The sequence below is a fragment of the Mauremys mutica genome, chromosome 8 (genome assembly GCF_020497125.1).
Source record: "Mauremys mutica isolate MM-2020 ecotype Southern chromosome 8, ASM2049712v1, whole genome shotgun sequence".
NCBI classification, from domain to species: Eukaryota; Metazoa; Chordata; order Testudines; family Geoemydidae; genus Mauremys; species Mauremys mutica.
In genome coordinates this window covers 70,555,155-70,582,520 of record NC_059079.1, presented here as the reverse complement: position 1 = coordinate 70,582,520, position 27,366 = coordinate 70,555,155, and the positions used below count along the sequence as shown (strand labels likewise).

Here is a 27,366-nt window from a genome sequence, read left to right as displayed (position 1 = left end):
AAAGCCGACCATTTCAGAGAAACCTGAGTGACTGAAAGCAGCCTCTCCAATCCCCTCCTAGTCCCTTCAAAATGTTGGCTGGAGGGTGGGCAGCCAGGAGGCCCTGGGCTCTGTCACTCACTTTCTGGGTGGTGCAGGACAGGTCCCTGACCCTCTGTCCAGAAATACTACTCCAGTGTCAGCTGCCTGTGCCGTAGAGTTTCCCCAATTCAGGTGCTGCATGCAGGAAGGCAAAGCTTGGTATTTATTACAGGGGGCCCCTCTGACCCTCACTCCCTCAGTTTGTTCACTCTCAGTGCCCTTTCCCTCTCAGATCTTAGGGGTATTTACCACCATTGGACAGCCTTTTTCTGGTTAGGCTCTTGTCGCTTTGGAAGCAGTATGAGCTAAACCATAGAAGGTCCTCTTTCCCTAATACATGTCCACATGGTGACTTAGACCAGTAGAATTATCACAGTATACTTATGCCAGAAAATTTCCCCATGTAGACAAGCACTCAGTCAGTCTTCATCCCTCCTTTCTGCCCTAGTGTCGCTCCCCCGTGCCAGTGTACTCAGTTTTTCCTGCTTCCTCTTCTCCAAATCCCTATGGAGAAGGGACCAAGGCCCAGACCTTCACAGGTATTTCAGCTCCTAACTCCCACTGAAATCAATGGGAGTTAGGTGCTAAACACCACTGAGGATCTGGGAGACTCTAAGCCCTGGTCTACACTACGAGTTTAGGTCAAATTTAACAGTGTTAGATTGATTTAACCCTGCACCTGTCCACACGACTAAGCCATTTTTGTCGACTTAAAGGGCTCTTAAAATCGATTTCTGTACTCTTCCCCGACAAGGGGATTAGTGTTGAAATCGACCTTGCTGGGTCGAATTTGGGGTATTGTGGACGCAATTCAACAATATTGGCCTCCGGGAGCTATCCCAGAGTGCTCCATTGTGACTGCTCTGGACAGCACTCTCAACTCAGATGCACTGGCCAGGTAGACAGGAAAAGCCCCACAAACTTTTGAATTTCATTTCCTGTTTGACCAGCGTGGCGAGCTCAGAGGTGACCATGCAGATCTCATCAGCACAGGTAACCATGGAGTCCCGAATCGTAAAAGAGCTCCAGCATGGACCAAACAGGAGGTACTGGATCTGATCGCTGTATGGGGAGAGGAATCCTTGCTATCAGAACTCCATTCCAAAAGACGAAATGCCAAAACATATGAAAAAATCTCCAAGGGCATGAAGGACAGAGGCTATAACAGGGACCCGCAGCAGTGACGCGTAAAATGTAAGGAGCTCAGGCAAGCCTACCAAAGAGCCAGAGAGGTAAACGGCCACTCCAGGTCAGAGCCCCAGACATGCCGCTTCTATGATGAGCTGCATGCCATTCTAGGGGGTGCTACAACTACCCCAGCCCTGTGCATGGACTCCATCAATGGATTCTCATGCAACAGGGATGTGGATTTTGGGGACAAGGAAAATGATGAGGAGAAAGAGGTTGAAGATAGCGCACAGCAAGCAAGTAGAGAAACCGTTTCCCCCAACTACTAGGAATTGTTTTTTACCCTGGATCTAGTACCCTCCCAACCCACCAAAGGCGGGCTTCCAGACCTAGAAGGTGGAGAAGGGACCTCTGGTGAGTGTACCTTTGTAAATATAATACATGGTTTAAAAGCAAGTGTGTTTAATGATTAATTTGCTCTGAAGACTTGGGATGCATTTGCGGCCAGTACAGCTACTGGAAAAGTCTGTTAACGTGTATGTGGATGGAGCGGAAATCCTCCAGGGACATCTCAATGAAGCTCTCCTGGATGTACTCCCAAAGCCTGTTAGCCACACGGTGCGGGGAGGGGTGAAGCAATCATCTCAGAGTGTGTGTGTGGAGGGATGGGGGGTTAGTTGGGTTTATGCTGCACGTTAACCCGAAAACCGCAGCCCCTCCTTTTAAATGGCCAACCCATTTTAAATAGCCAACCCAACGGGTGCTTGGTATGTGAAATGAGGGCGCTGCTGTTTGGAACCAATGAAGGTTAAAGAAGCCAAAAGACTGTGGCTTACCATGGCTGCCTGCAAGCCGAATTCTGTTGCCCGCCGGCCCTGCGTGTGTGATCTCTCACACCAAACCGGCAGGCCCTCAATATAAGAGGCAAAACGCGACCTTGTAAAGAAAGCACACGTGCTATGTAATGTTAACAGCTTGGTTCACTGTGAAAGAGTCTACCCATTGTTCTCTAAAATATGTCTTTTTAAAGACATCTCTCCCTTTTTTTTCCTGCTGCAGCTGCAAATGTTTCAACACTCTCCGTATCATCTCTGTCCCAGAGGCTAGCGAAGATTAGAAGGCAAAAAAAACGCACTCGCGATGAAATGTTCTCTGAGCTCATGCAGTCCTCCCTCACTGAAAGAGCCCAGCCAAATGCATGGACGCAGACAATGTCAGAGTGCAGGAAAGCACAAAATGAATGCGAGGACATGTGGTGGGATCAAGATGATAGGTGGCATCAGCATGATGAGAGGAGGCAGGATGCAATGCGGAGGCTACTAGAAGATCAAACTGATATTCTCCAGCGTATTGTTGAGGTGCAGGAAAGGCAGCAGGAGCACAGACTGCCTCTGCAGCCCCTGTGTAACAAACTGCCCTCCTCTCCAAGTTTCATAGCCTCCTCACCCAGACCAGTACTGGATTTACCATGGCACCAGGCCCACGGTCCAAAGGGGCCCTGGCCTGGCCCACTCTTTTCCGCCTCCCCCCCATGGGGGCAGAAGCTTAGTGCTGCCAGCTCCTGCTGCAGCAGGGCAGGCTCTGCTGGCAGCCAAGCTCCTCCCCCGCCTCTTTCGTTTCCCCTGCCCCCACCGCCGATCAGCTGGATCAGCTGCTTGCCAGCAGAAGGGAGAGGGGAGAGCGGAGCCTCAGCACGCTCGCTGCTCCAGGGAGGAGGAGGAGAAGAGGCAGGAGCGGGGCCTTGGGGAAGGGGCTGGAACTGGGGCATACCCCCTCCTGCCCCCTGCCGTGACCACTCCCATGACCCCAGACCATACCCACAGCCCTCTGCCCACCCTGACCCCTGCACCCCCCTCATACACCCGCAGCCCTTTTCCTACCCTGACCCCTGCACCCCCTCACACATCCCCAGCCCCCTGCCCTGACCCCTGCACCCCCTCACACACCACCAGCCCCCTGCCCTGACTCCTGCATCCCCCCCCACACGCCCAGCCCCCTGCCCTGACCCCTGCACCCCCTCACGCACACCCAGCCCCCTGTCCAGCCCCCTGCACTCCCCACACACTGCCCTCTGCACCCCTCACACACACTTAGCCCTCTGCTCCAACCCCTGCAACCCCCTCACACACCTCCAGCCCCTGTCCACCCTGACCCCTGCACCCCCTCACACACCCCCAGCCCCCTGCCCTGACTCCTGCACCCCGTACACATACCCAGTGCCCCCACCCCATGCCCTGACTCCTGAACCCCCTCACAACCCCACCCCCATCCTGAGCACCAAAAGTGAGCTCCTGCCCCCCCTGCATTCCTACCTGCACCCCTCGTGCCAAACAGGAGCTGCCCCAGGTAAGCGCTCCACACCCCACCCTCCTGCCCCAACCCTGAGCCCCCTCCCTCACCCTAGCTCCTGGCCAGACCCTGCACCCCAACATTTTTTATAATATTTGGAAAAATTATTAAGTGGTCTGTTGAGACTCTCTGCGATTTTCAAGTGGTCTGTGGAAAAATAAGTTAGACTACAAGAACAATCAAGGTATCTCACTTTATTTTCATTTACTTGCGATTACTTATAGGAGGAGGATGAAGAAAAAAGAATGAAAAAACAGGGGTGGAGAGAGATAAGTGAGAATGTTCTTTTTCTTGGCTGGGTCCCAAGGAGGGGCTGCAAAAATGAAGCTGAGCACAGGGCCAGGGGGTCCCACTAACTCTAAATCCACCACTGGCTGTCACGTCACCTGGGCTGTGTTAGCTGATTCCCACAGTCTCCAACCTACCTGGGCAGTACAGCAGACATAGACTCATAGACTTCAAGGTCAGAAGGGACCATTATGATCATCTAGTCTGACCTCCTGCACAATGCAGGCCACAGAATCTCACCCACTCACTCCTGTAACAAACCCCTGCCATTAGCTCCTCTCCACTCCCTAGCCCACCCACCCCTTGCTTCCCACCACTTAAGGCTTAGCCCTCTCAGTTTTAAAAATTATTGCTTGCCCCTCCTTGCCCGCCCCCCAGGCTTTTCTGGCACGCCTAGCCTACTCTTCCCTCTGTCTACTCCTCAGCCAGGCACCCTCCTTCCTCCACCTTACCCACCACCCTTGTCAAATGAGGATCTAGCTTCCCTTCACTGCTCTTTGCTCATGTACTTCCCAGCCTTGTCTGCAGACCCAGCTCCTTTGTGTTCCTTTGAAGGTCCCTTGTCTCTGTACCCTCTGCTCATACTGGGGACCTGGAAGGGCCAGCGTGGTGGTCTGGCCACTCGCAGCACTCCCTGGAGCCACAGTATGTTGGATTGTATGCAGTAAGGGGCTGACTCTAGGTCCCCTGTGCACTGGCGGGCAGGTTAGGATTACCAGGTGTCCGGTTATCAACCGGAACATCCAGTTGAAAAGGGATCCTGGCAGCTCCGGTCAGCACTTCTGACCAGGCTGTTGACTGTCTGGTTGCCAGCGCCATGCAGCAGGGCTGGCAAGCTCCCTGCTAGTCTCTGGACTGTGCGGCTCCTGGGAAGCAGCCGGCATGTCCCCGCTCTGGCTCCTACACATAGGTTGAACCAGGGGGCTATGCACGCTACCCCTGCCCCAAGCGCCACCCCCGCAGCTCCAATTGTCTGGGCACCCAGGCCAATGGGAGCTTCAGGGGCAGTGCCTGCAGACGGGCAGTGTGCAGAGCTGCCTGGTTGTGCGTCCACATAGGAGCCGGAGAGGGGACATGCTGCTGCTTCAGGACCTGCTTGAGTTAAGCACCGCCTGTAGCCTGCAACCCTGAGCCACCCCCATGCTCCTGCCCCAGCTCTGATCCACCTCCTACCCTCCAAACCCCTCGACCCCAGCTCAGAGGACCCTCCTACACCCCAAATTCCTGATACCTGGCCCCACTCTATAGATCTGGCCTCAGCCAGAGCCCTCACCCCCTCTCGCATCCCAACCCACTGCCTCAGCCTGAAGCCCCCTCCCGCACTCTGAAATCCTCATTTCTGACCCTACCCCAGAGCCTGCATCCCCAGCCAGACCCTCACCCTCTCCCGCACCCCAGCCCCCTGAATCAGCCCGGTGAAAATGAGTGAGTGAGTGAGGGTGGGGAGAGCAAGTGACAGAGGGACGAGGGATGGAGTGATCGTGGGCAGGGCCTTGGAGAAGGGGCAGGGCATGGATGGGGCCTCAGAGGAGAGGTGGGGCAGGGGGCAGGGCATGGGTGTTCGGTTTTGTGTGAGTAGAAAATTGACAACCCTAAGGCAGGTAGGATTGCCAGGTGTCCAGTTCTGGACCAGAACACCCGGTCGAAAAAGGACCCTGGTGGCTCCAGTCAGCACTGCTGACTGGACCGTTAAAAGTCTTGTCGACAGCGCAGCAGAGCTAAGGTAGGCTCCCTGCCTGCCTTGGCTCCACACAGCTCTCGGAAGCAATGGAATGTCCCTCTTCTGGCTCCTATGCATAGGAGCAGCCCCCAGACCAAGCACTGGAACTCCGCACGCTGCCCCCAGGCCAAGCACTGGAACTTCAGCCAATGGGAGCTGCAGGGGTGGCACCTGCAGACAGGGCAGCGCGCAGAGCCACCTGGCTGCTCTGTGTAGGAGCTGGAGGGGGAACATCCCACTGCTTCTGGGAGCTGCTTGAGGTAAGCACTGTCCAGAGCCTACACCCCACATGCCCCAACCCCTTGCCCCAGCCCTGATCCTCCTCCCACCTTCCAAACCCCTTGGTCCCAGCAGAGCCCCCTCGTGCACCCCAAGCCTCATCCCCAGCCATAGCCCTCACACACCCCACACCTCAACCCCCTTCCCCAGCCTCCTCATGCACCCTGAACCCCTCATTTCTGGCCCAGTCCAGAACCCACACCCTACAGCCCTACTCCCTCCCACACTCCAAGCCCCTGCCTGAGCCCCCCCCGCTCCAATACTCTGAACTCCTCAGCTCCACCCCCAGTCTGGAGCCCTTTCTTTCACCTCAAACCCCTCATCCCTGGCCCCACCTCAGAGTCCACACCCCAAGTCGGAGCCCTCACACTCTCCCGCATCCCAACCCACTGCCTCAGCCTGGAGCCCCCTCTCACACCCTGAACTCTTCATTTCTGGCCCCACCTCAGAGTCCCCACCTCCAGCCAGAGCTCTCACCCCCTCCCGCACCCCCAACCCCCTGAGCCAGTCTGGTGAAAATGAGCGAGTGAGTGAGGGTGGGGAGAGCAAGCAACAGAGGGAGGGGGTGAGTGGAGTGAGCGGGGGCAGGACCTTGGAGAAGGTTTAGAGAAGGGGCGAGTCTTTGGAGGAGGGGCGGGGGAGGGGTGGGGCAAGGGTGTTCAGTTTTGTGTGAGTAGAAAGTTGGCAACCCTAGGGGCAGAGGCAGGGCAGGTGGCAACATGTCTCAGGCTTGATGAGAAATCATTGAAGAGATTGCCCTCCTGTGTACAGTCACACAAACCCAGAATATTGTTATTATTTATTAAGTGCCAACAGTGAGCTGGGAACAGAACAGGGCACAGTCCAGACCCTGCCTTAGGGAGCCCACAGTCAAGGATACAAATACCACAAACACATAGGAGACTCTGGAGGTCTGACACACACACACGACTGTTTTCTGGGTTTGTATTAACTAGAACATGACCCTGTGCTAGGACATGGCAGGCCCCTGCCTTGCAGGCAGCATAGGTGGGGCAATCGCGCGCAGCATCATGTCAACAGGCCATGGCACACCTTGATGTTGTACCTAGGTACAAGTGACAGTGCTGACCTCACTTGACCTTGCCTATGTTGCCGGCAATGCTACCAACTCCTCACTTATGTTCTAATGCAGTGTTGATCCCTAGTATAGATTAACCCAAGGGTGTTTGATTTCAGACTTCGTGGGAGAGGTGGGATTTGATAGAAAGGAGGTTAGGGGCTCAAGGGGTGGGGAAGAGCATGGGAGAGACAGCTGGATTCACTGGGGAAGTGGGCAAGGGAAGTGGAGTGGATGTGGTGAGGCAGAGCTGGGTTTGGGTTTAAGGTGAAGAACTTGCTAAAGAAAGGCAAGTGGGGATGGCAGTGTGCAGGCATGGGCCAAGAGGCTGCAGAAGTGAAGGCAGATGACCTAGAAGACATGGCAGAGAGGACTCCCTCCCGCCCAGTCCCCTCAAAGATTTGATGCCTGCATATGGCACTGGTGGACCAGCACTGGACTGTCTGCCATTATGGTGGCCACATTGTAAAAACAATGTTGAAAAATTGAAGAGGTTACAGAAAAGAGCCACAAAAATTATTCGAGGGCTACAGAAAATGCCAGACAGTGAGAGACTGACAGAGCTCTATCGGCTTAGTTTGTCTAAAAGATGATTGAGAGGTGACTTGATTACATTCTCACACTCCTTCCCCCATCCCTCTCAGTATTAGGGTTGCCAACCCTCCTGGTTTTACTGGGAGTCTCCCAGAATCAGGGTCTATGTCCAGAGGCTACTGAAGCCAAACCAGGAGATTTTAGGCCCTAAAAGTCTGGTGACGCAGTGGGGCTAAGGCAGGCTCCCTGCCTGCCCTAGCTCTGCACCACTCCCGGAAGCAGCCTGTACATCCCTGTGGCTCAAGCGGGGAGTGTGGGGGCCAGGAGGTCTCAATGTGCTGCCCCTGCCCTGAGCACCAACTCTGCAGTTCCCATTGGCCAGGAACTGTGGCCTATGGGACCTGTGGGGGTGGTGACTGTGGGCAGGGGCAGTGTGCGGAGATCCCCAGCCCCCTCTGCCTAGGAGCCACTGCCAAAGGGATGTGCCAGTTGCTTTCGGGAGCTGCCCGAGGTAAGCACCGCCCGGCTGGAGCCCACACTGCTCACCCCCTCCCACACCCCAACCCCCTGCCCCAGCCCAGAGCCTGCACCCCACACTCCAACTCCCTCCCAGAGACCACATCCTTCATCCCCTCCGGCACCTCACAGTCTCCCTCTCCCAATCTCTCTCTCAGTCTCTCTCCCTCCCCCAATCCCTCCCACATTCTCTCCTCTCCTGCATACCTCTGATAGTCTCTTTTCCCCTCCCAAATACTTCTCAGGGTCTCTCTCCCTTTTCCCCCCATCCCTCTCAGTCTCTGTTCTCCTCATCTCCTCCTTTGGGGCTTCTCTTTCTCCCCCACTAGCCCAGAGTTTCCTGCTCTGCCCCCCCTTTCACTTCTCTCTGCCAGCTGCTCTTCTCACCAAGGCCCCTTCCCTGGGTGTGGATGCTGCTACTGCAGGCTTTGGGTTGTCTCCTCCCAGTTCCCCTTTGGATCCTCCCTCCCTCTCAGTGGGCTCTCCTGTACCCCCATGACCATGTTCTCTCTCTTCCATCCAGCCACTGTCTTAGTCCTAGCCATGCCAATGGGTGCTGACCCACAGCAGCTCATGTGGGGAGAAGGAAGAAGTGCAGCAGTGTTAGTGCCCAAATCAAGGCTACAGGCAGGATCACATGAGAGCAGGGCCCGAGGGACGAGCCAGCATGCATGGGGCTGTGGCCTGGGTCCCTGGCAAAGTCAGAGTGAGTCCAGCCCTGTCACCCTCATCCCTCTCATCTCCAAATTCAGGTACACAGAGCAGGGAGGCAGCACACAGGCCTGTGGCCAAGCAGGCACCCTGAGGCTCCAAGGAGCCCTCTTAGCATGAAGATCTTCTCTTTTGAGACATTTGGAGCTGACTTCTCCTGGCAGGGGCTGGGGAGAAGCAGGCAGGGGGACTAGCTGTGTATGAATCTTACCTGCTGCCATTCTTGGCTGTGTATTTGTTTCCCCTGTGATTTGGTTTGGGCTGGAACTGGCCTTGGTGCAGCAGAGACAGCAGCTGAGAGATTTGCTGTAAGACAGGAAGAGTCTGTTGATTGCATGCAGTCACCACTCAGGATGCTTCCTGTCAGGATGTTCTCACTGTGCTGGCGCTTTATAGTGTTTCCTTCTCTTGCATATGGTTTGGCATTCCCACTTGGAGACTGAAACCAAAGAGTGAGCAAGCAGCCCCCCCAGCCTCAAGCCCCAATGCCTGCTGCCTCTCACTCCCTTCGCAGCACAGACTATATTTGACCACTCTTACACTTGGGGAAAACAAACTGGCATCACACCCTCTCTGTGTGACAGTCATCTCGCCCTCTGACCCAGCCCTCCTGGCCTGTCCCTGCAGTGCTGAACTCAGTCAGGGGGAGGGGATTTTGGTGCCGTGACTGCTCCACTGAGCCCCTGACATGTCCCAGCACTCTCCAAAATTGGTCTGCCCTCTGTGCAGGGTGGGGAGAGACTGGCTCCAGGTTGAAACTTGGGAACATTTACCCAGATAGGACAGGTTAAATTCTTCCCTCAGTGTGCCCTCTACATGCCCAGAGATTCACAGGAGACTGTGAGGGATAATGTGGCCCTTCAATCTAATACAGCTGAGAGGCAGCACCTACCTGAACAGGAGGTGACTCCATAGCAAGTTCTCCCATGGGGTCCTGTTCTGCAAGTGCCACCATAGACAGCCTCACTAGGCTTCTCAGGAGGTGCTGGTGGGGATGGGCTTCCCTGGGCCTCACATCTGGCTCAGCAATTCTCTGTCTCTTCAGAGTCATGTCTGAGGGATGAGTAGTTGGCAGTGAGAGGTCACAATTCTGATCTCCCAAAAGCTCCAGCTGTGGGTTCTCTAAGCTTTTGGAATGGGTTTGTGCATCTTGAAGGCTTGAGCTCTCTTTTGATGCATTTCTTAGCCTGTGTGGGTGGAAGGATCTGCACTGTATTGCAGGGAGATTGAAGGCATCTTTCTGTTCAGCTGGACCTTTCTGGTTTCTAAGGGTCCTGTACAGTGTTGGGGTTAAATGAAATGAAGTCTGCAGTGGGTTATCCCAGGCACTTTCCTTCAGCAAAGCTTCTTCACAGGACCGAACTTGCTCAGTCTCACTCTGCACAGCTTGCCTGTTTCTGAGTACAGGGACTAAATATATGTCTGTTTTCTGAATGTGTTTGTGGGGCTTCTTGAGCTGCTGATGTCTGTGGGCATGTTCTGCTTCCCTGCAGTTGTAGGCCATGTTATCTTTCTTCTCTCTTTTGCATATAGACACGATTAAAGCCAAAATAAGAAGAAAAGTGCCTAATAGCACAGCTAGGCAGATAACAGTCACCATGGATGGGCTCAGCATCTGAGCCTCCTGGGCTGAGTTTGTCAGCTGGTCAAGATGATTTCTGAAACTTAACTGCACAAGGGCTTTTGCATGCAGCGGTGAGTTCCCTTGATCCCTTACCAACACCTCCATTTCCCATTCACTGCCAATGAGGCTGCTGGCATTGCTGCTGTTGATAAACACCTGCCCTGACAGTGGATCAATGAGAAACAAACTGGTATCATTCCCACTCAGAATATCATACTGGAGGGCCCCATTCATGCCAGAATCTGCATCCCTGGCAGCTATGGTGAATAGCAGGGAAACGTTTGATCTCAGTGTTGGTGTCATGGTGGTTATTGCTGTACCTTGGGGGCTGTCGTTCCCTAAGGATAGCCACAGGCATCCGGTCTGTGGATTGACTAGAACAATGATCCTTGCTTTGCCTCCCACCAGCACTGGCTGCACGATCACAGGGGAATTATCATTCCTATCAAGCAGACTAACCCTAACAGAAACATTTGACACAAGTTTGGGGTGACCCCCATCTTCTGCTGTCACCAGGAATTCCAGACTTGTCATTTGTTCATAATCAAAAGCTCTGAGCGCAAAGATTTCACCAGTTTTTGAATCAATAGAGACCAAGTCTGAAACAAGGAAATCCTGGATGCTATAACTGACTTTTCCATTAAAATCTAAGTCAGCATCGTGAGCCTTGACAGTAATCAGGTAGGATGGAGGCACATTGTTCTCAGCAATGGTGACATCATATGTAATTCTTTCAAACAATGGTGGGTTGTCATTGACATCGCTGATGCATATAGTGAGGTGTTTCCTCACAGCTAAGGAGTGATTCCCATTGTCCTGGACCATTAACATCAGGTTATATTCTGCCCACCTCTCCCTGTCCAAAATGGCATTGGTCAACAGCATATAAGTGTATCTGTTGGTTCTTTTCAATTTGAAATGCTCAAGTCCTTGACTAAGGTAACAATGCACCTGACCATTGTTTCCAGAATCGGGATCACTTACTGTCACCAGAGCAACAAAGCTGTCCTTAGGAAGAGCTTCAGATAGCACTGGCACCTGGGCAGCCCAAGTGATGTGCACATCTGGGGCATTGTCGTTGACATCCAGGACCTTGATGAGGATCTTGCAGTGTGCTGGGATAGGGTTGGCTCCAAGATCCCTGGCTTGCACATCTACTTCATAGGTATGGTTTTCTTCATAGTCCAGTGGGCGTCTCAGAACTACACTGCCTGTCTTGGCTTCAATGCTGAACATGTTCAACACCTCCAGTGAAGCATGTTTACTGAGTGAGTATTCTATCTCCCCATTGGGACCTTGATCAGGGTCAGTGGCTGTAAGGTTTATAAGAATTGTCCCAGGCAAAGCATCTTCCCAGATTTCCACTGTCAAAGAACTCTCTGCAAACATAGGGCTGTTATCATTGGAGTCTAAAACAATTACCCTAAGTAAGGTTGTGCCTGATTTTGGTGAGTCTCCATGATCAAAGGCAGTCAATACTAGATCAAAACAAGAGTGGAGCTCTCTGTCCACTTCTTTAACAACTACAAGTTCTGCATGTTTAGTCCCATCAGATCCAGAAATTACATCCAAAGCAAAGTGGTCACTGGGTGATAATGAATAAGAGCAGAGGGCATTGGAGCCAGTGTCTGGGTCAAGAGCTCGGTCCAGTGGGATCCGTGTTCGTAAAGATGCACTCTCTGATATTTCTAGTTCCAGCTCAGGTTTAGGAAATTGGGGTGCATGATCATTGATGTCCAAGACCTGAATCTCCACGTGGATTAAAGCCAAGTGTATGGCAGCCAGAACATCAAAAGAGAACAAGCATGGATCATTGTGCCTGCATAACCGCTCTCTGTCCAATCGCCCTGCCGTGCTAAGCAAACCATCTCCAGACCCAACGCGGACAGGGAGCTCCTTGGGGAAATGCAGCTGCTGGAAGGTCTCTACTGGTTCACTTCTCTCTTCCCAGCCAAAATCCTCAGATAATTTCCCTATCACAGTTCCACTTGGCACTTCTTCTAACACTTTGTATTGCATAGCAAAGGGGGACACCTCCTGGCAATCGATACAAAGGAAAAAGTGCCAGCACAACACCAAGAATTGAAGCAGAAAGTGTGACAATAAAAGCATGCTTCTGAGAAAGCCAACCACACTGTTGCTCAGCCCCAAGACAGATGGCTTTTTCCTCAAAACTTAGCACACCCAGACCAAGCTTAAAGAACCTGCAAATCATTTCTGTATTCACCCAAGGACAGTCCCATTTCCAGATACCATCAGTGTATGTTACCAGCTGAAGGAGGAACAGAAATCCCAGGCAAGTCCAGCTACACTGAGAGAAAATCCCCACCTTCTCCACCAGTGCCTAGAAGAACAGGTAGGAGATCCAGCTGTTGTCCAGACTGAAAAACCTCAGTGTGGGGGGAAAAGAGAAGAGTCTTTGCAAGTACAGGCTGACTCTGGCAATGCAGACTCCAGTCAGCTGCCTGCCAGCTCTGGGAAGCAGAACAGCTGCTGTTTCCTAGGGAAACCCCACCTACAGGAAAAGGGAGGAACAAGAGTGCCAGTACAATGCCTTCCCAGGAGTGGTGAGCTTTGTGGGGTTAGCTGCTATGTGGCTCTGGGAAAAGTTTGGATATTCATAGAGTTTAAGGCCAGATGCAACAATTATGATACTCTTGTCTGACCTCTTGCAGAACACAGGCCAGAGAACCTCAGCCAGTAATTCCTGCATCAAGCCCATAAGTTCTGTATGAACTACAAGCAGATCTTTTAAAAAGGCATCCAGCCTTGACTTAAAGACTGGAAATGATGGAGAATTGCTGTGTCACTAGATAAGTTGTTCCAATAGTTAATTCCCACCACTGTTAAAAATTTATGCTTTGGCATGAACACATGGAAAAATCTGGGTGGTGTACAAAGTCTGAGACAGGCATCTCACCATGCCCCATTGCTGCCATATTCGCCCTGGCCCCTTAAACCCATCCTGCCAAGCAGTTTCCCTAGCACAACCCAGGTGTTTCTACCTCGTTGACTCCTCTGTCTGCACCACTGAAATGCCCACTCTTTCCTGTCCCTCCTCTGCTTCTGCCCTTATAGCCTTCCTAGGCATCATTGCCACTGCTGCCCTCTCTCATGCTTGGCCCATCACTACATCTGTCCCACTGTTTCCCCACCCCACGGGACTCACTTCTGAATGCTGATTTTGCTCCTCTTATCCTCAGCTTCAGCCTAGTACTGCCCCATTATCTAACCCTGAGTTATCTCTTCCTGTTGTCATGTTAACTTCGACTGCAAACTCTTCAGAGCAGGAACTCTGGCTTTAAATACTTTTAAAAGTGTTTCATGGGCATCCCAGGTACGTAATACTACTAATAATTAACCTGCTTTCCCTCACCTTTGCTGCTGGCACATAATCTCAAATGCTACCTGGGCACCAGGACAGTTGGGTTCTATTGCTAACTGTTTCATAAACTCACTGGGTGACTTTGACCAGTGCCAAGTAGAGCAGGACAGTTACCTCCTGTTTCTTACATATGACACTCCTGTTAATACACCCCAGAGTCATATTAGCCTTTTTTGCAAGTGCATCACATTGTTGGCTCATATTCAATCTGTGATCCACTTTAGCCCCCAGGTCCTTTTCAGCAGTTCTACCATCTAGGCCCCATTTTGTAGTTGTGCATTTGATTTTTCCTTCCTAAGTGAAGTCTGCTTATCTTTATTGAATTTCATCATGTTGATTTTAGAGCAATTCTCTAATTTGTCAAGGTCATTTTTAACTCTAATCCTTTCTTCTGTAGCCCAAGGTCCAGTGTGCTTCAACAGCAGCCCTGGGAACTACAAGTTGTGGACTACAAACTGCAGCATGTTGGGAGAACTTCCTGGTTCCTGCCAGGATATACCTTCTGCCCCCTACAGCAGGAGGTCTCAGCACTGACTGAGCTGGGAGCACATAGCAGGAAAGCAGAGGGAAGGGTGCTGGACTGTAATCCTGTTCTATGTTCTTTACAGAATAAAGTCTTGTTCCTGGAGGTTTTTCTGAGTGGGTCTGGTCTGAGGTGAACACACACTGACACACAACGCAGAGCACACAAAGGCCCGGTTTCCCAAAGTTGTGTAAAAAGTCACAAGGCAGGCTTCCCCTATCTTGGATAACCTCATACTGAGCCAGTGAACAGGAGAGGGGGCTACATTTTTTAGTTATTGGTGCCATGACTCAGATAGAAGAAGTTTAATTTTTTGCATACAGCAGGGAAGCTGCCACAGAAGAGAACCTGTACAGTATGGATTCACAGTTTGGAGCCCAGGAGGGTTGGCCTGACCCTGATTTGGTGCCAGTGAGAATAGAGACCTCCAATGGGTGTTGTAGCCAGGATACTCCTGCTACTCAGGGTGAAGGTATCGGGGTGTGTGTGTGTGGGGGAATCTTGGGAAGGAACACGGTAATGCCATACCTCCCTGCAGAGCATGAAATCCGTGGGGTTCCTGTGTTCAGTGGTGGGGCTGATTGCAGGGTAAACGTAGAGGACTGGATAAAAGATATACAGTACCTGCTAGCAGCCATTGGCATTCCTGAGCCTTTGAAGTTCCCCACCCTCATCAGATACCTGGGAGGAGGGGCATAAATTAGTCCTTAACCTGCCGTCCCAGGAGCCAGCCCGAGCTAATGAAGAGCTTAGTGCAGAGACAGTGAATGCCATTTATCACTTTTATGAGAGACTTTTATGAGAGGGCAGACTTTTATGAGAGACACCAATGCCCTAGGGAGACAACCTCATCCTATGCCATCAAGTTAGAGGCCCTACTGCGGGTAGTAGAGGAGAAGCTCCGAGAGGGCCATCCTTTCCCTGATCAGGACTATAAGTTGACACAGCGGTTCATGTGAGGCATCCAGGAGCAAGAAGTGTGGGACAGGCTGGCACCTATGCAGCCTCGCTACATGACATTCCGACAGCTGCAAGGAGAACTTCGTCAGCTGGCCCGGGAGAGGAACGTAGAGGGTACAATGGATATGCCAGCCCAGAGAATAAACAGCATGGAGCCTGCCCTGTCAGAGGACGCTGTGCAGGCTGTTCCCAAGGTGCCTCAACTCAGCAGAACCCCAGATCATGTGATGCTAGTGGCAGTGAAGGACCTAACTGGGCTAATCCAAGAACTGACTGTCCTCCAGAGACAGAGCCATGAGAGAATGGGACAACTGGAGGCACAAGTGCTGCAGCAGGGTGCAGTAGAGAGGATGACACCCCAACATTGTAGATGGAGAAGTACCCATGGTACCCATGATGTTAGTGTCTGTGGCACCAGAGGCCATTTCATATGCCACCATTGTGGACAAGAAGGCCACATAGCCCGGAATTACAGTCAACCCCCTCAGCCCCACATCATGGGGCCAGGGAAGTCGAGGTTCCCTCTTCTTTAAACTGCTAAAGCCTGACACCAAGGGGCAGGTGAAGGGCGTAGAGCTGGTGAGAAGTCCTCCAGTAGCATCAATATGCACAACTTCCCAGCGTACTCTACCAGCTGCAACCTGGCATCCTGGCCTGGTGGGGCCCTTGAACGAGGAAATTATGGAAGTGAATGGTATCCTGTGCAAGGCTCTAATTGATTCATGGTCTCAGGTCACAACCATGACAAAGGATTTCTTGAGAAACCACCCTGCTCTGGGCAAGTTGCATCCCATGCCTGTAGATATCCTAATAGAGGGAGCCAGTGGCCAAGGAGTGTCCCATCAAGGAACAATCAAGTTAGAATTATCTTTTCTTGGCTGAATCTACATGGGAGTCCCTGCCCTTGTGGTGCCTGGGACGAAGTACCGCCAGGGAGTCCCCATGTTGGTAGGGACATAAGACGATAAGAATGGCTGTACTGGGACAGACCAAAGGTCCATCCAGCCCAGTATCCTGTCTACTGACAGTGGCCAATGCCAGGTGCCCCAGAGGGAGTGAACCTAACAGGTAATGATCAAGTGATCTCTCTCCTGACATCCATCTCCACCCTCTGACAAACAGAGGCTAAGGACACCATTCCTTACCCATCCTGGCTAATAGCCATTAATGGACTTAACCTCCATGAATTTATCCAGTTCTCTTTTAAACCTTGTTATGGTCCTAGCCTTCACAACCTCCTCAGGTAAGGAGTTCCACAAGTTAACTGTGCACAGTGTGAAGAACTTCCTTTTATTTGTTTTAAACCTGTTGCCTGTTAACTTCATTTGGTGGCCCCTAGTTCTTATATTATGGGAACAAGTAAATTACTTTTCCTTATTCACTTTTTCCACATCACTCATGATTTTATGTACCTCTATCATATCCCACCTTAGTCTCCTCTTTTCCAAGCTGAAAAGTCCTAGTCTCTTTAATCTCTCCTCATATGGGACCTGTTCCAAACCCCTAATCATTTTAGTTGCTCTTCTCTGAACCTTTACTAATGCCAGTATATCTTTTTTGAGATGAGGAGACCACATCTGTATGCAGTATTCAAGATGTGGGCGTACCATGGATTTATATAAGGGCAATAAGATATTCTCCATCTTATTCTCTATCCCCTTTTTAATGATTCCTAACATCCTGTTTGCTTTTTTGACTGCTGCTGCATACTGCGTGGTCGTCTTCAGAGAACTATCCACGATGACTCCAAGATCTTTTTCCTGATTAGTTGTAGCTAAATTAGCCCCCATCATATTGTATGTATAGTTGGGGTTATTTTTCCCAATGTGCATTACTTTACATTTATCCACATTAAATTTCATTTACTAACAAAAGTTGCTCAATCACTTAGTTTTGTGAGATCTTTTTGAAGTTCTTCACAGTCTGCTTTGGTCTTAACTATCTTGAGCAGTTTAGTATCATCTGCAAACTTTGCCACCTCACTTTTTACCCCTTTCTCCAGATTATTTATGAATAAGTTGAATAGGATTGGTCCTAGGACTGATCTTTGGGGAACACCACTAGTTACCCCTTTCCATTCTGAGAATTTACCATTTATTCCTACCCTCTGTTCCCTGTCTTTTAACCAGTTCTCAATCCATGAAAGGATCTTCCCTTTTATCCCATGACAACTTAATTTACACAAGGGCCTTTGGTGAGGGACCTTGTCAAAGGCTTTCTGGAAATCTAAGTACACTATATCTACTGGATCCCCCTTGTCCACATGTTTGTTGACCCCTTCAAAGAACTCTAATAGATTAGTCAGACATGATTTCCCTTAACAGAAACCATGTTGAATTTTGCCCAACAATTTATGTTCTTCTATGTGTCTGACAATTTTATTCTTTATGACTGTTTCAACTAATTTAATCTGTAATCTGTTCCAGTTGGCAAGATTTAGCTAACCAGTGGGGGAATGAATACCCAGCCTACCTGAAAGGGAAATCACCAGTTTCGTATGCAGCCAACAAGCAAGTGCTCTCTGGCCAAGAGAGGCCATCCTGGAGATACACTGGCAAGCGGCCCATCTTGTTAAGAGCTGGAGAAGGAAAAAGTGTACCTGTGAAGGCCCCTGGGGTACAGGATGGGGACTATACACTATTCTGGTAGAACCTGATATTAAGACTCACTTCCAGAAGACCTGAGGGTGGAGGAAGGCATAACAGATGTTGAACACAGGAAGGTTTATATTTATCTGCAGAATGTAGGACAAACAACAGCTGTAATAAAGAGGAACCAGCATATAGCTACAGCTTCAGTAGTCTACAGCATGGCTAGCGTGAGCAGCTACTTAAAATATTCTCCAGGACAAGCACTGAGAGAAGTGGCACAGACCAAAGTGGCTGTGCCAGAAGTGGACCTGAGTCAGGTAGATGTGCAGGACCCAGCTCAACTGAAGATACTGGAAGAATTGCTGAGGTGGAATGCAGGCATATTCTCTAAAAATGATCTCTACTTGGGCTGCACTTCCACAGTCAAGCATGAGATACTCCTGATTGATACTATTTCTGTGAGACAACCCTATAGGACAATACCTCTGGCACAATACCAGGAGGTCCATAAACACTTGCGGGGGATGGCAGAGGCGGGAGCAATCAGACTGAGTCAAAGCCCTTAGAATCATAGAATCATACAAGATTAGAGTTGGAAGAGACCTCAGGAGGTCATCTACTCCAACCCCCTGCTCAAAGCAGGACCAACACCAACTAAATCATCCCAGCCAGGGCTTTGTCAAGTTGGGCCTTAGAAACCTCTAAGGATGGAGATTCCACCACCTCCTGAGGTAACCCATTCCAGTGCTTCACCATCCTCCTAGTGAAATAGTTTTTCCTAATGTCCAACCTAGACCTCCCCCACTGCAACGTGAGACCATTGCTCCTTGTTCTGTCATCTGCCACCACTGAGAACAGCCTAGCTCCATTATCTTTGGAACCCCGCTTCAGGTAGTTGAAGGTATGTTTCAATAATGGTAGGGGCAAGGAAGAAAGATGGTTCTATGCGAGTGTGTATTGAACCACTCAAGATGCATTTCCTCTGCCCCATATCGAAGAAGTTCTGGATGCCCTAGGAGGAGCCAGATATTACTCCACACTGGATCTTACTTCAGGGTATTGGCAGGTGGAAATGGCAGAGGAGGATAAATGCTATGGGACTGTTTGAATGTAATTGAATGCCTTTCGGTCTACAGAATGCCCTGGCTACCTTCCAGAGTCTGATGATGCATGTCTTGGGGTATTTAAACTTCTCAGCAGTACTGATTTACCTTGATGATGTCATAGTGTTCTCCCATACTTTTGAGGAGCATCTACAGGCCCTGGAGATGGTTTTTGATATACTCCATCAACACAGTCTCAAGCTGAAGCCCAGGAAGTGTCACTTGCTACAAGAAGAGGTAGGATACCTTGGGCACATAATGTCTGCCCAAGACATTGCAACTGATCCAAATAAAATACAGCAGGTGAGGGATTAGAAGACCCCCTCTAACAGGAAGGAAATGTTACAATTTCTTGGATTCACTGGCTATTACAGGACATACATCAAAGGCTACTCCAAACTGGCAGCCCCAATATTCAGATTAATTGCAGGTGAAGCCAAGACCAGAAGGAGAAATCAGAGAGGTCCCACTAAGATACCCAGTTTCGTTTGGACAGATGACTGTGACCAGGCTTTCACAAAGCTGAAGACAAAGCTGACTACTGCACTAATACTGGGATATGCTGATTACAGCTCACCATTCATACTCCAGACAGACGCATCCACAGAGGGGCTAGGAGCTGTACTGGCTCAGATCAGTCAAGGAAGGAGAGAGTCATAGCTTATGCCAGCAGGGTCTTAGCTCCTGCTGAAAAAAAATATCCTGCTCATAAACTGGAATTCTTGGCATTAAAATGGGCAGCTGCAGATACATTTAGAGATTATCAACTAGAATACCAATTTACAATGCTGACTGACAACAATCCACTGAACTATGTTACTACTACTGCTAAATTGGACGCAACCAGTCAAAGATGGATGGCAAAGCTGGCAGAGTTCAACTTCAACATAAAGTACCAGATTGGGAAAAGTAATGCCAATGCTGATAGCCTATCTTGGTTACCCCGAGAGGAGGTGACAACAGTTTTGAATGCTGGATGCAATGTGTCCTCCATAGCAACCCAGGGTGAATGCCAAAGGAATGCAATGGAGACAGCTGAGCAACTCCACAGGCCAGGTATAGAATTAATCCCAGGCATGCCTAAGGAAGAATTGAAAAGGTTACAGGAAAAGGATACAGTAATCTCCAAAATAAGGACCTACCTGCCCAGGCAATGGGCACCCAGTGCCTGGGAGAGGCAGAAGGAAGAAACACCAGTATGGACATTACTGAATCAATGGAAGCAATTGCAGCTGGTAGAGGGGATCCTTTACAGGAGGACAACAATCCTGGGAGAGGGACAGATCCAACAGGTGGTGCTGCAAGAGAAACTCCAGAGACATGGACATGGAACACATGGGCATCGAACATATGGTGGATCTCATCCACACTCACTGTTATTGGCCAGGCCACCATGCAGGGGTGATGCCTCTCTTGTGAAAGGTACTGCCCAAGGAAAGTATATAAAGGCTGATCAGCCCTCACAATCGGGCTGCCCATTTTAGTGGCAGAAGTGCACACATTTTCCTTTTCAGGTTGACTAGACCAGGACCAATAACATCAACATCATGTTAAGATCTCCTCCTCAAGGGACACCTTAGAATCTTATGCCAGTCAAAAGTGGATGGTGGATGACCTTGAGCAGATCACTGCAGACTATGTGGCTCTGGGAAGAAGGATAAAGGAGTTTGAGGCGCAAGTGGTGTTCTTGTCCATCCTCTTTGTGCAAGGAAAAGGTAGAGACTGTCGAATTGCGGAAGTCAACAAGGGTCAGTCCTGGGGCCAGTTTTGTTCAATATCTTCATTAATGATCTGGAGGATGGCATGGACTGCACTCTCAGCAAGTTTGAATATGACACTAAACTGGGAGGAGTGGTAGATACACTGGAGGGTAAGGATAGGATATAGAGGGACCTAGACAAATTAGAGGATTGGGCCAAAAGAAACCTGATGAGGTTCAATAAGGACAAGTGTAGAGTCCTGCACTTAGGACGGTAGAATCCCATGCACTACTACAGACTAGGGACCGAATGGCTAAGCAGCAGTTCTGCAGAAAAGGACCTAGGGGTCACAGTAGACAAGAAGCTGGATATGAGTCAACAGTGTGCCCTTGTTGCCAAGAAGGCTAATGGCATTTTGGGCTGTATAAATTGGGGCATTGCCAGCAGATTGAGGGATGTGATCATTCCCCTCTATTCAACATTGGTGAGGCCTCATTTGGAGTACTGTGTCCAGTTTTGGGCCCCACACTACAGAAAGGATGTGGACAAATTGGAAAGAGTCCAGTGGAGGGCAACAAAAATGATTAGGGGGCTGGAGCACATGATTTATGAGGAGAGGCTGAGGGAACTGGGATTATTTAGTCTGCAGAAGAGAAGAATGAGGGGGGATTTGATAGCAGCCATCAAATACCTGAAAGGGGGTTCCAAAGAGGATGGATCTAGGCTGTTCTCAGTGGTAGCATATGGCAGAACAAGGAGTAATGGTCTCAAGGTTTAGGTTGGATATTAGGAAAAACTTTTTCACTAGGAGGGTGGTGAAGCACTGGAATGGGTTACCTAGGGAGGTGGTGGAATCTCCATCCTTAGTGATTTTTAAGGTCAGACTGGACAACGCCTTGGCTGGGATGATTTAGTTTAGAACAGATCCTGCTTTGAGCAGGGGGTTGGACTAGATGACCTCCTGAGGTCCCTTCCAACCCTGAGATTCTATGATTCTATATTAGCCAAAGGGTAATAGACTGATGATGGCACTTGAACTGTGAAGAAGGTTGCTATAATTGGACTCTTATTCGATTACTTACCTTGCTGTCTATGATTTGGCCTAAGGATCTGTAAGGGGCTGGCTTCATGCCATCTATTGTAATTGCTGTATTTGAATGATCAGAGGGGTAGCCGTGTTAGTCTGGATCTGTAAAAGCGGCAAAGAGTTCCGTGGCACCTTATAGACTAACAAACATATTGGAGCATGAGCTTTCATGGGTGAATACCTACTTTGTCGGATGCATGTAGTGGAAATTTCCAGAGGCAGGTATAAATATGCAAGCAAGAATCAGGCTAGAGATAACGAGGTTAGTTCAATCAGGGAGGATGAGGCCCTCTTCTAGCAGTTGAGGTGTGAACACCAAGGGTACGTCCATACTACCCGCCTGGGTCGGTGGGTAGCGATCGACTTCTCGGAGTTCGATATATCGCGTCTCATCTAGACGCGATATATCGAATGCCGAATGCTCTCCCGTCGACTCCGGAACTCCACCACCGCGAACGGCGGTGGCGGAGTCGACGGGGGAGCCGCGGACTTTGATCCCGTGCCGTGAGGACGGGTAAGTACTTCGAACTAAGGTACTTCGAGTTCAGCTATGCTATTCACGTAGCTGAACTTGCGTACCTTAGTTCGAACCCTCTCCCTAGTGCAGACCAGGCCCAAGGGAGGAGAAACTGCTTTTGTAGTTGGCTAGCCATTCACAGTCTTTGTTTAATCCTGAGCTGATGGTGTCAAATTTGCAGATGAACTGAAGGTCAGCAGTTTCTCTTTGAATTGTTTTTCTCTCACCCCATTTTCCCTTATCCTGTATACCAATCCCCACAATACACTTATTCCTGTTCCTCTTTTCATCAAGATACTCCTTATTATTTACAGAACCTACAGGTGACAGATACAGAGAATGGAAAACAAATAGTAAATTTATAGGGTTTATGTCTGCATCTTCCTTTCAATTTTCTGATCCTATCACTCTGAAGGGGAATTTTCTGATCCTATCACTTACCTCAATCCATACCAGTAGGCCCTGGAGCTAGTGTGCCTCAATTTTCTCACCCTGGAATCATCCCAGGGGTGGGGGGTGGGGGCATCGAAAATGTCCTTGTAGTCACTGACCACTTCACTCACTATGCTCAGCATACCCTGCTCGCGACCAGCAGGCATCTACTGTGGACAAGGTGATGTGGAAACAGTTCATCTGCCACTATGGCATCCCTGAAAGGATATAAAGAGATCAGGTGTGAATTTTTGAAAGTAATCCAGTTTTAGAAACTGTTGGGGACTTCAAAGAGCCCTATCACCCTCAAGGGAATGGGACTACTGAGCAGTTCAACCAAACACACATGAATATGCTGGGAACCCTGCATCTGGACCAAAAGGCAAACTGGAAGGACTATATTGAGCCCATGACTCATGCCTGTAACTTCACCTGACATGAGTCCACTGGGTTTTCCCCATTCTTCTTTATGTTTGGCCAGCACCCAAGGCTGAAGGTAGATCTGGCCCTGGGTTTCCCCCACTGGGGAGATGACAGGGTGGAGGCAGAGAAGTACATCTCCCAGCTAAGGGAATGCCTAGAGAGAGCATATCATCAGGCTGCACAGGCATCTGAAACTGCCAAATATCACCAGAAACAGTACTATGACCACCAAGAAACCCCACTGACTCCTGGAGACAGGGTGCTAGTAGCCAGGGAGAAGAAAGGGAGACAGAAATTGGGAGACAGATGGGAATCAATTCCTTATATCATGATCAGAAGACAAGTCTATGCTATACAGCTGGAATCAGGAGAAGGGGAATGTCATACACAAATTACACCATGCATGTTTCTGCCTATCGATGGAATCAATCAACCAGCAAGCAGGAAGGTACAAATGGAGGGAGCCAAGCTGGGACTGGAGGGAAACTTCCCATTGGAGGCAGGGGCAGAGTAGGAACTTTGTGAAGGTCTCGATAAACCAGGTTGCTATAGGGGAAAGAAAACAACTAGGGGGGTGATGTACACAGGGGATACCTAGGACATGGGGGATGAGCAATGCAAGGAAGGGGAGCCAGGATTACACTGTACTGAGTCACAAGACTCAGACCATTTTGACTCAGATCCTTAGTAATCTGACCTGGAAAAGCCTGACCAGACCACGGGAACCACAGGAGGAGACCAACCAAACTGAGGAGAGTCTGAATTAACTTAATTGGATTGGAGAAGGGCAGACAGAGTGGGAGCATATTGGAGAGGTGCCCAGAGATAGCTCACCAGCTCCTTGGCGCTCAACAAGACAGCGAAGGGCACCTGTCCAGCTCAATTTGGAACAGTAGGCTGCCTGATGAAAGAGAAGCAGAGACCAAGGGTTTGGCCAGTGCTGCTGTGGGGTGACGTGCAGCAGGAAGTGTTTGGAAACATTGAAAAAGGGGGTGACATGCGATATTCAAGCTGAGAGGCTTTTGACTAAGGAAAGGGACAAGGTCACCCTTTCAATAAATGGGGGAAAGGCCCAAGGTCCAGTGTGCCTCAACAGCAGCCCTGGGAACTACGAGTTGTGGACTACAAACTGTGGGATGTTGGGAGAACTTCCTGGTTCCTGCCAGGATGTACCCTCTGCTCCCCCCCACAGCAGGAGGTCTCAGCACTGGCTGAGCTGGCAGCACGTAACAGGCAAACCAAGAGGAGGCTGCTAGACTGTAATCCAGTTCTATGTTCTTTACAGAATAAAGCCTTGTTCCTGGAGGTTTTTCTGAGTGGGTCTGGTCTGAGGTGAACTGTTGTGTATTTGATTGTCATGGTAATAGAACATTGTTGTTGCTATGGCAACTGAGTTAGATTATTAGGGGATAGCCCAGCCAGTTTTGGCTGGTTTGGTTAGTTCAGTGTGTGGCAATAAATGTCTGCTTTCAATGTTTACAGCTCTTTGTGTCTCAAGTGATTTCTTCCTAAAACTGCTGCCCCCAAGTGTTGGTGTCACTAGGCCTAAGTAAACCAAAGTTGTGACTGCAGGCCTGAGTGAACCAGAAGTCTTCCATGCTGTGAACTTTAACCAGCCTAAGATGCTAACAGACTGCAAGCAAAATGTGTAACTGTCAGCTGTTTCAGCTTGCAGATGCAGGGGAGGAGGGGGAGAGAGGGGGAGAAAAGTCTACATGCATCTGTTCTGTGAAGGCCAGAGATAAGCTTGTGGATGAGAACTTTTTCTAACACGCTGAAATGTAATGCCTAATGTAGCTGCTGCTGGGAAGGGAGGGGTGAGGGGGAAAACCGAACAAAAGGCTTACACAAACAAGGGGGGTATAAATGCTGGGATCCCGCCTGCGCGCGGGTGTGCAGGATTTGAGAATGCTTTTCTCCCTGGCACCATATTTGGGCTCAAATAAACCTGGTTTTTGCTTCTCCACCCTGGTGTGATAATTAGTGCGACGCACACCGGGCAACGAACCTGCTGTTGCTCCGCCTTGGGCTCTTTGAGCCGGCAACACAAGGATACAACAAAGTAGCGACGAGGGTGGGATTCCTGCGCTGCCCCAGCAACAGAAGGAAGTAGAAGTCAAGGTACAAAAAAAAACCAAAAGAAAACCCTTTTGCTGTTGGAAGGGGGTGAGAACTGGCTTGTTTGCACTGACTGTGCAACCATGTCTGCATTTACGGGGCCGCTGGAACCTTTTGAGTATACTATAATGCAATGGCACATATATACTGACCATTTTGAGCTTTTTGTTATTGCAAATGACATTACAGAAGAGAAGAAGGTGCTAATATTCTCAAGTGTTGTAAGGGCTAAGACCTACTCCCTGCTACGCAGCTTACTACACGCTGTTAAGCCTGAGCCAAATCTTAGGGTACGTCTTCACTACCCACTGGATCGGCGGGTAGCAATCGATTTCTCGGAGTTCGATATATCGCGTCTCATCTAGACGCGATATATCGAACCCCGAACACGCTCCTGTCGACTCCGGAACTCCACCGGAGCGAGTGGCGGTAGCGGAGTAAACGGGGGAGCCGCGGACGTCGATCCCGCGCCGTGAGGACGGGTAAGTAATTCAAGCTAAGGTACTTCGACTTCAGCTACGCTATTCACGTAGCTGAAGTTGCGTACCTTAGATCGACCCCCCTCCCAGTGTAGACCAGGCCTTACAGTAATATTGTGGAAATCCTGGGGTCCCATTTTGATCCAAAACCACTGGTAATTGCTGAAAGATATAGGTTCCACAAAAGAGACCAAAAAGAAGATGAAACAGTTGTACAATTTGTAGCAACTTTAAAAAGGCTTGCGGAACACTGTGATTTTAAGGAGATATTAAATGACGTCCTATGTGACAGGTTAGTGTGTGGCCTGCACAGTGAAGCTATATGGAAGCGCCTATTGACAGAGGCTCAGCTTACCTTACAGAAGGTTATTGATATTACAGCCTCCATGGAACTGGCTACAAAGGAGGTGCAATACATTGGTGCCTCCCCTAGGGTGCATAAGGTGTCACAAGAACCTACCCACAAAACTGCGGAGTCAGGAATGTTACCGCTGTGGTAAGCCAGACACCTCATCGCAAGAAGAAGTGCCACTCCACATTTTGTCTTCGGCAGTGGGCTCACATGAATACTGAGTAACCCCGTTGTTGGACGACAAACCTAAACACATGGAACGTGCAGCCATCTCGCTGGTCTCCGAGACTGTGTATAAAGAAAAGCTACAGCATCTTCCACGTAAGGTAACAAAAACTGTTCTGAAAATGTATATGGGAGAAGCTGTGCCCATGTTGGGCACTATTGACGTTAAGGTGGAGCTCAATGGACAGGCTGCTAAATTGCCACTGGTTGTGGTGAGAGGTAATTACCCAGCCTTAATGGGTAGGTCTTGGCTTAGGAAGATTCAGCTGAACTGGACAGAAGTGCACCAAATGACTAAAGAAGAAACCAGTCTGACCGCTATACTAAGGAAACATGCTGCTGTTTTTGGAGAGGATCTGGGAAGTATGAAGGGAATCACTGTGACATTGAACAGTCAACCAAAATATCTAAAGGCCAGAACTGTGCCGTATGCCATCAGGCCAAAAGTTGAAGCAGACCTGGAGCGCTTGGTCATAAATGGAGTCCTAATACCAGTTACCTATAGCCCATGGGCAACTCCTATCATTCCAATAGTGAAGAAAGATGGCTCCCTCTGGATTTGATGTGATTTTAAAATCACTGTCAACCCGGTGTTGTGTGCAGAGCAATACCAGCTTCCCCGCATCGATGACCTCTTTGTGGGCCTGGCTGGGGGACAAAAGTTAAGTAAGATTGATCTGAGTCAAGTGTATTTACAGATGCACATCGATGAAAAGTCCCAAGAGCTGTTGACTATTGTGATGCATAAAGGGCTTTATCAATACCTTCGGAATAACGTCTGCTCCCGCCAGGTTCCAGAAGGCTATGGACCAGATCTTGTGTGGCTTAACAGCAGTCCAGTGCTATCTGGACGACATCTTGGTCACTGGAAGGAAAAGACGGTTACTCACCGTTGTAACTGTTGTTCTTCGAGATGTGTTGCTCCTATCCATTCCATGTAGGTGTGCGCGCCGCGCGTGCACGGCTCTTCGGAACATTTTTAGCCTAGCAACACCGGCGGGCCGGCTGGGCGCCCCCTGGAGTGGCGCCGCTATAGCGCTAGTTATATACCCCAGCCGGCCCGTCCGCTCCTCAGTTCCTTCTTGCCGGCTACTCCGACAGTGGGGAAGGAGGGCGGGTCTGGAATGGATAGGAGCAACACATCTCGAAGAACAACAGTTACA

At 49.9% G+C, this 27,366-nt stretch overlaps 1 protein-coding gene across 2 annotated transcripts in view; it reads right to left on the bottom strand.

Moving 5' to 3' along the window:
• PCDH12 (protocadherin 12) overlaps positions 1-14,897 on the bottom strand; it is a 40,392-nt gene extending 25,495 nt beyond the window's left edge. Inside the window, exons 1-3 of one of the 2 annotated variants that reach the window (XM_045028806.1) lie at positions 14,841-14,897; positions 9,577-12,345; positions 8,896-8,990 (exon numbers count right to left, since the gene is read on the bottom strand). In XM_045028806.1, the coding sequence (XP_044884741.1) occupies positions 8,896-8,990; positions 9,577-12,327 (2,846 nt within the window). In that variant the 5' untranslated portion in view covers positions 12,328-12,345; positions 14,841-14,897. Of the gene's footprint in view, positions 1-8,895; positions 8,991-9,576; positions 12,696-14,840 lie in introns of those variants that run through there. The other variant, XM_045028805.1, reaches the window with a different exon arrangement.
• Positions 14,898-27,366: the final 12,469 nt, after the last annotated feature.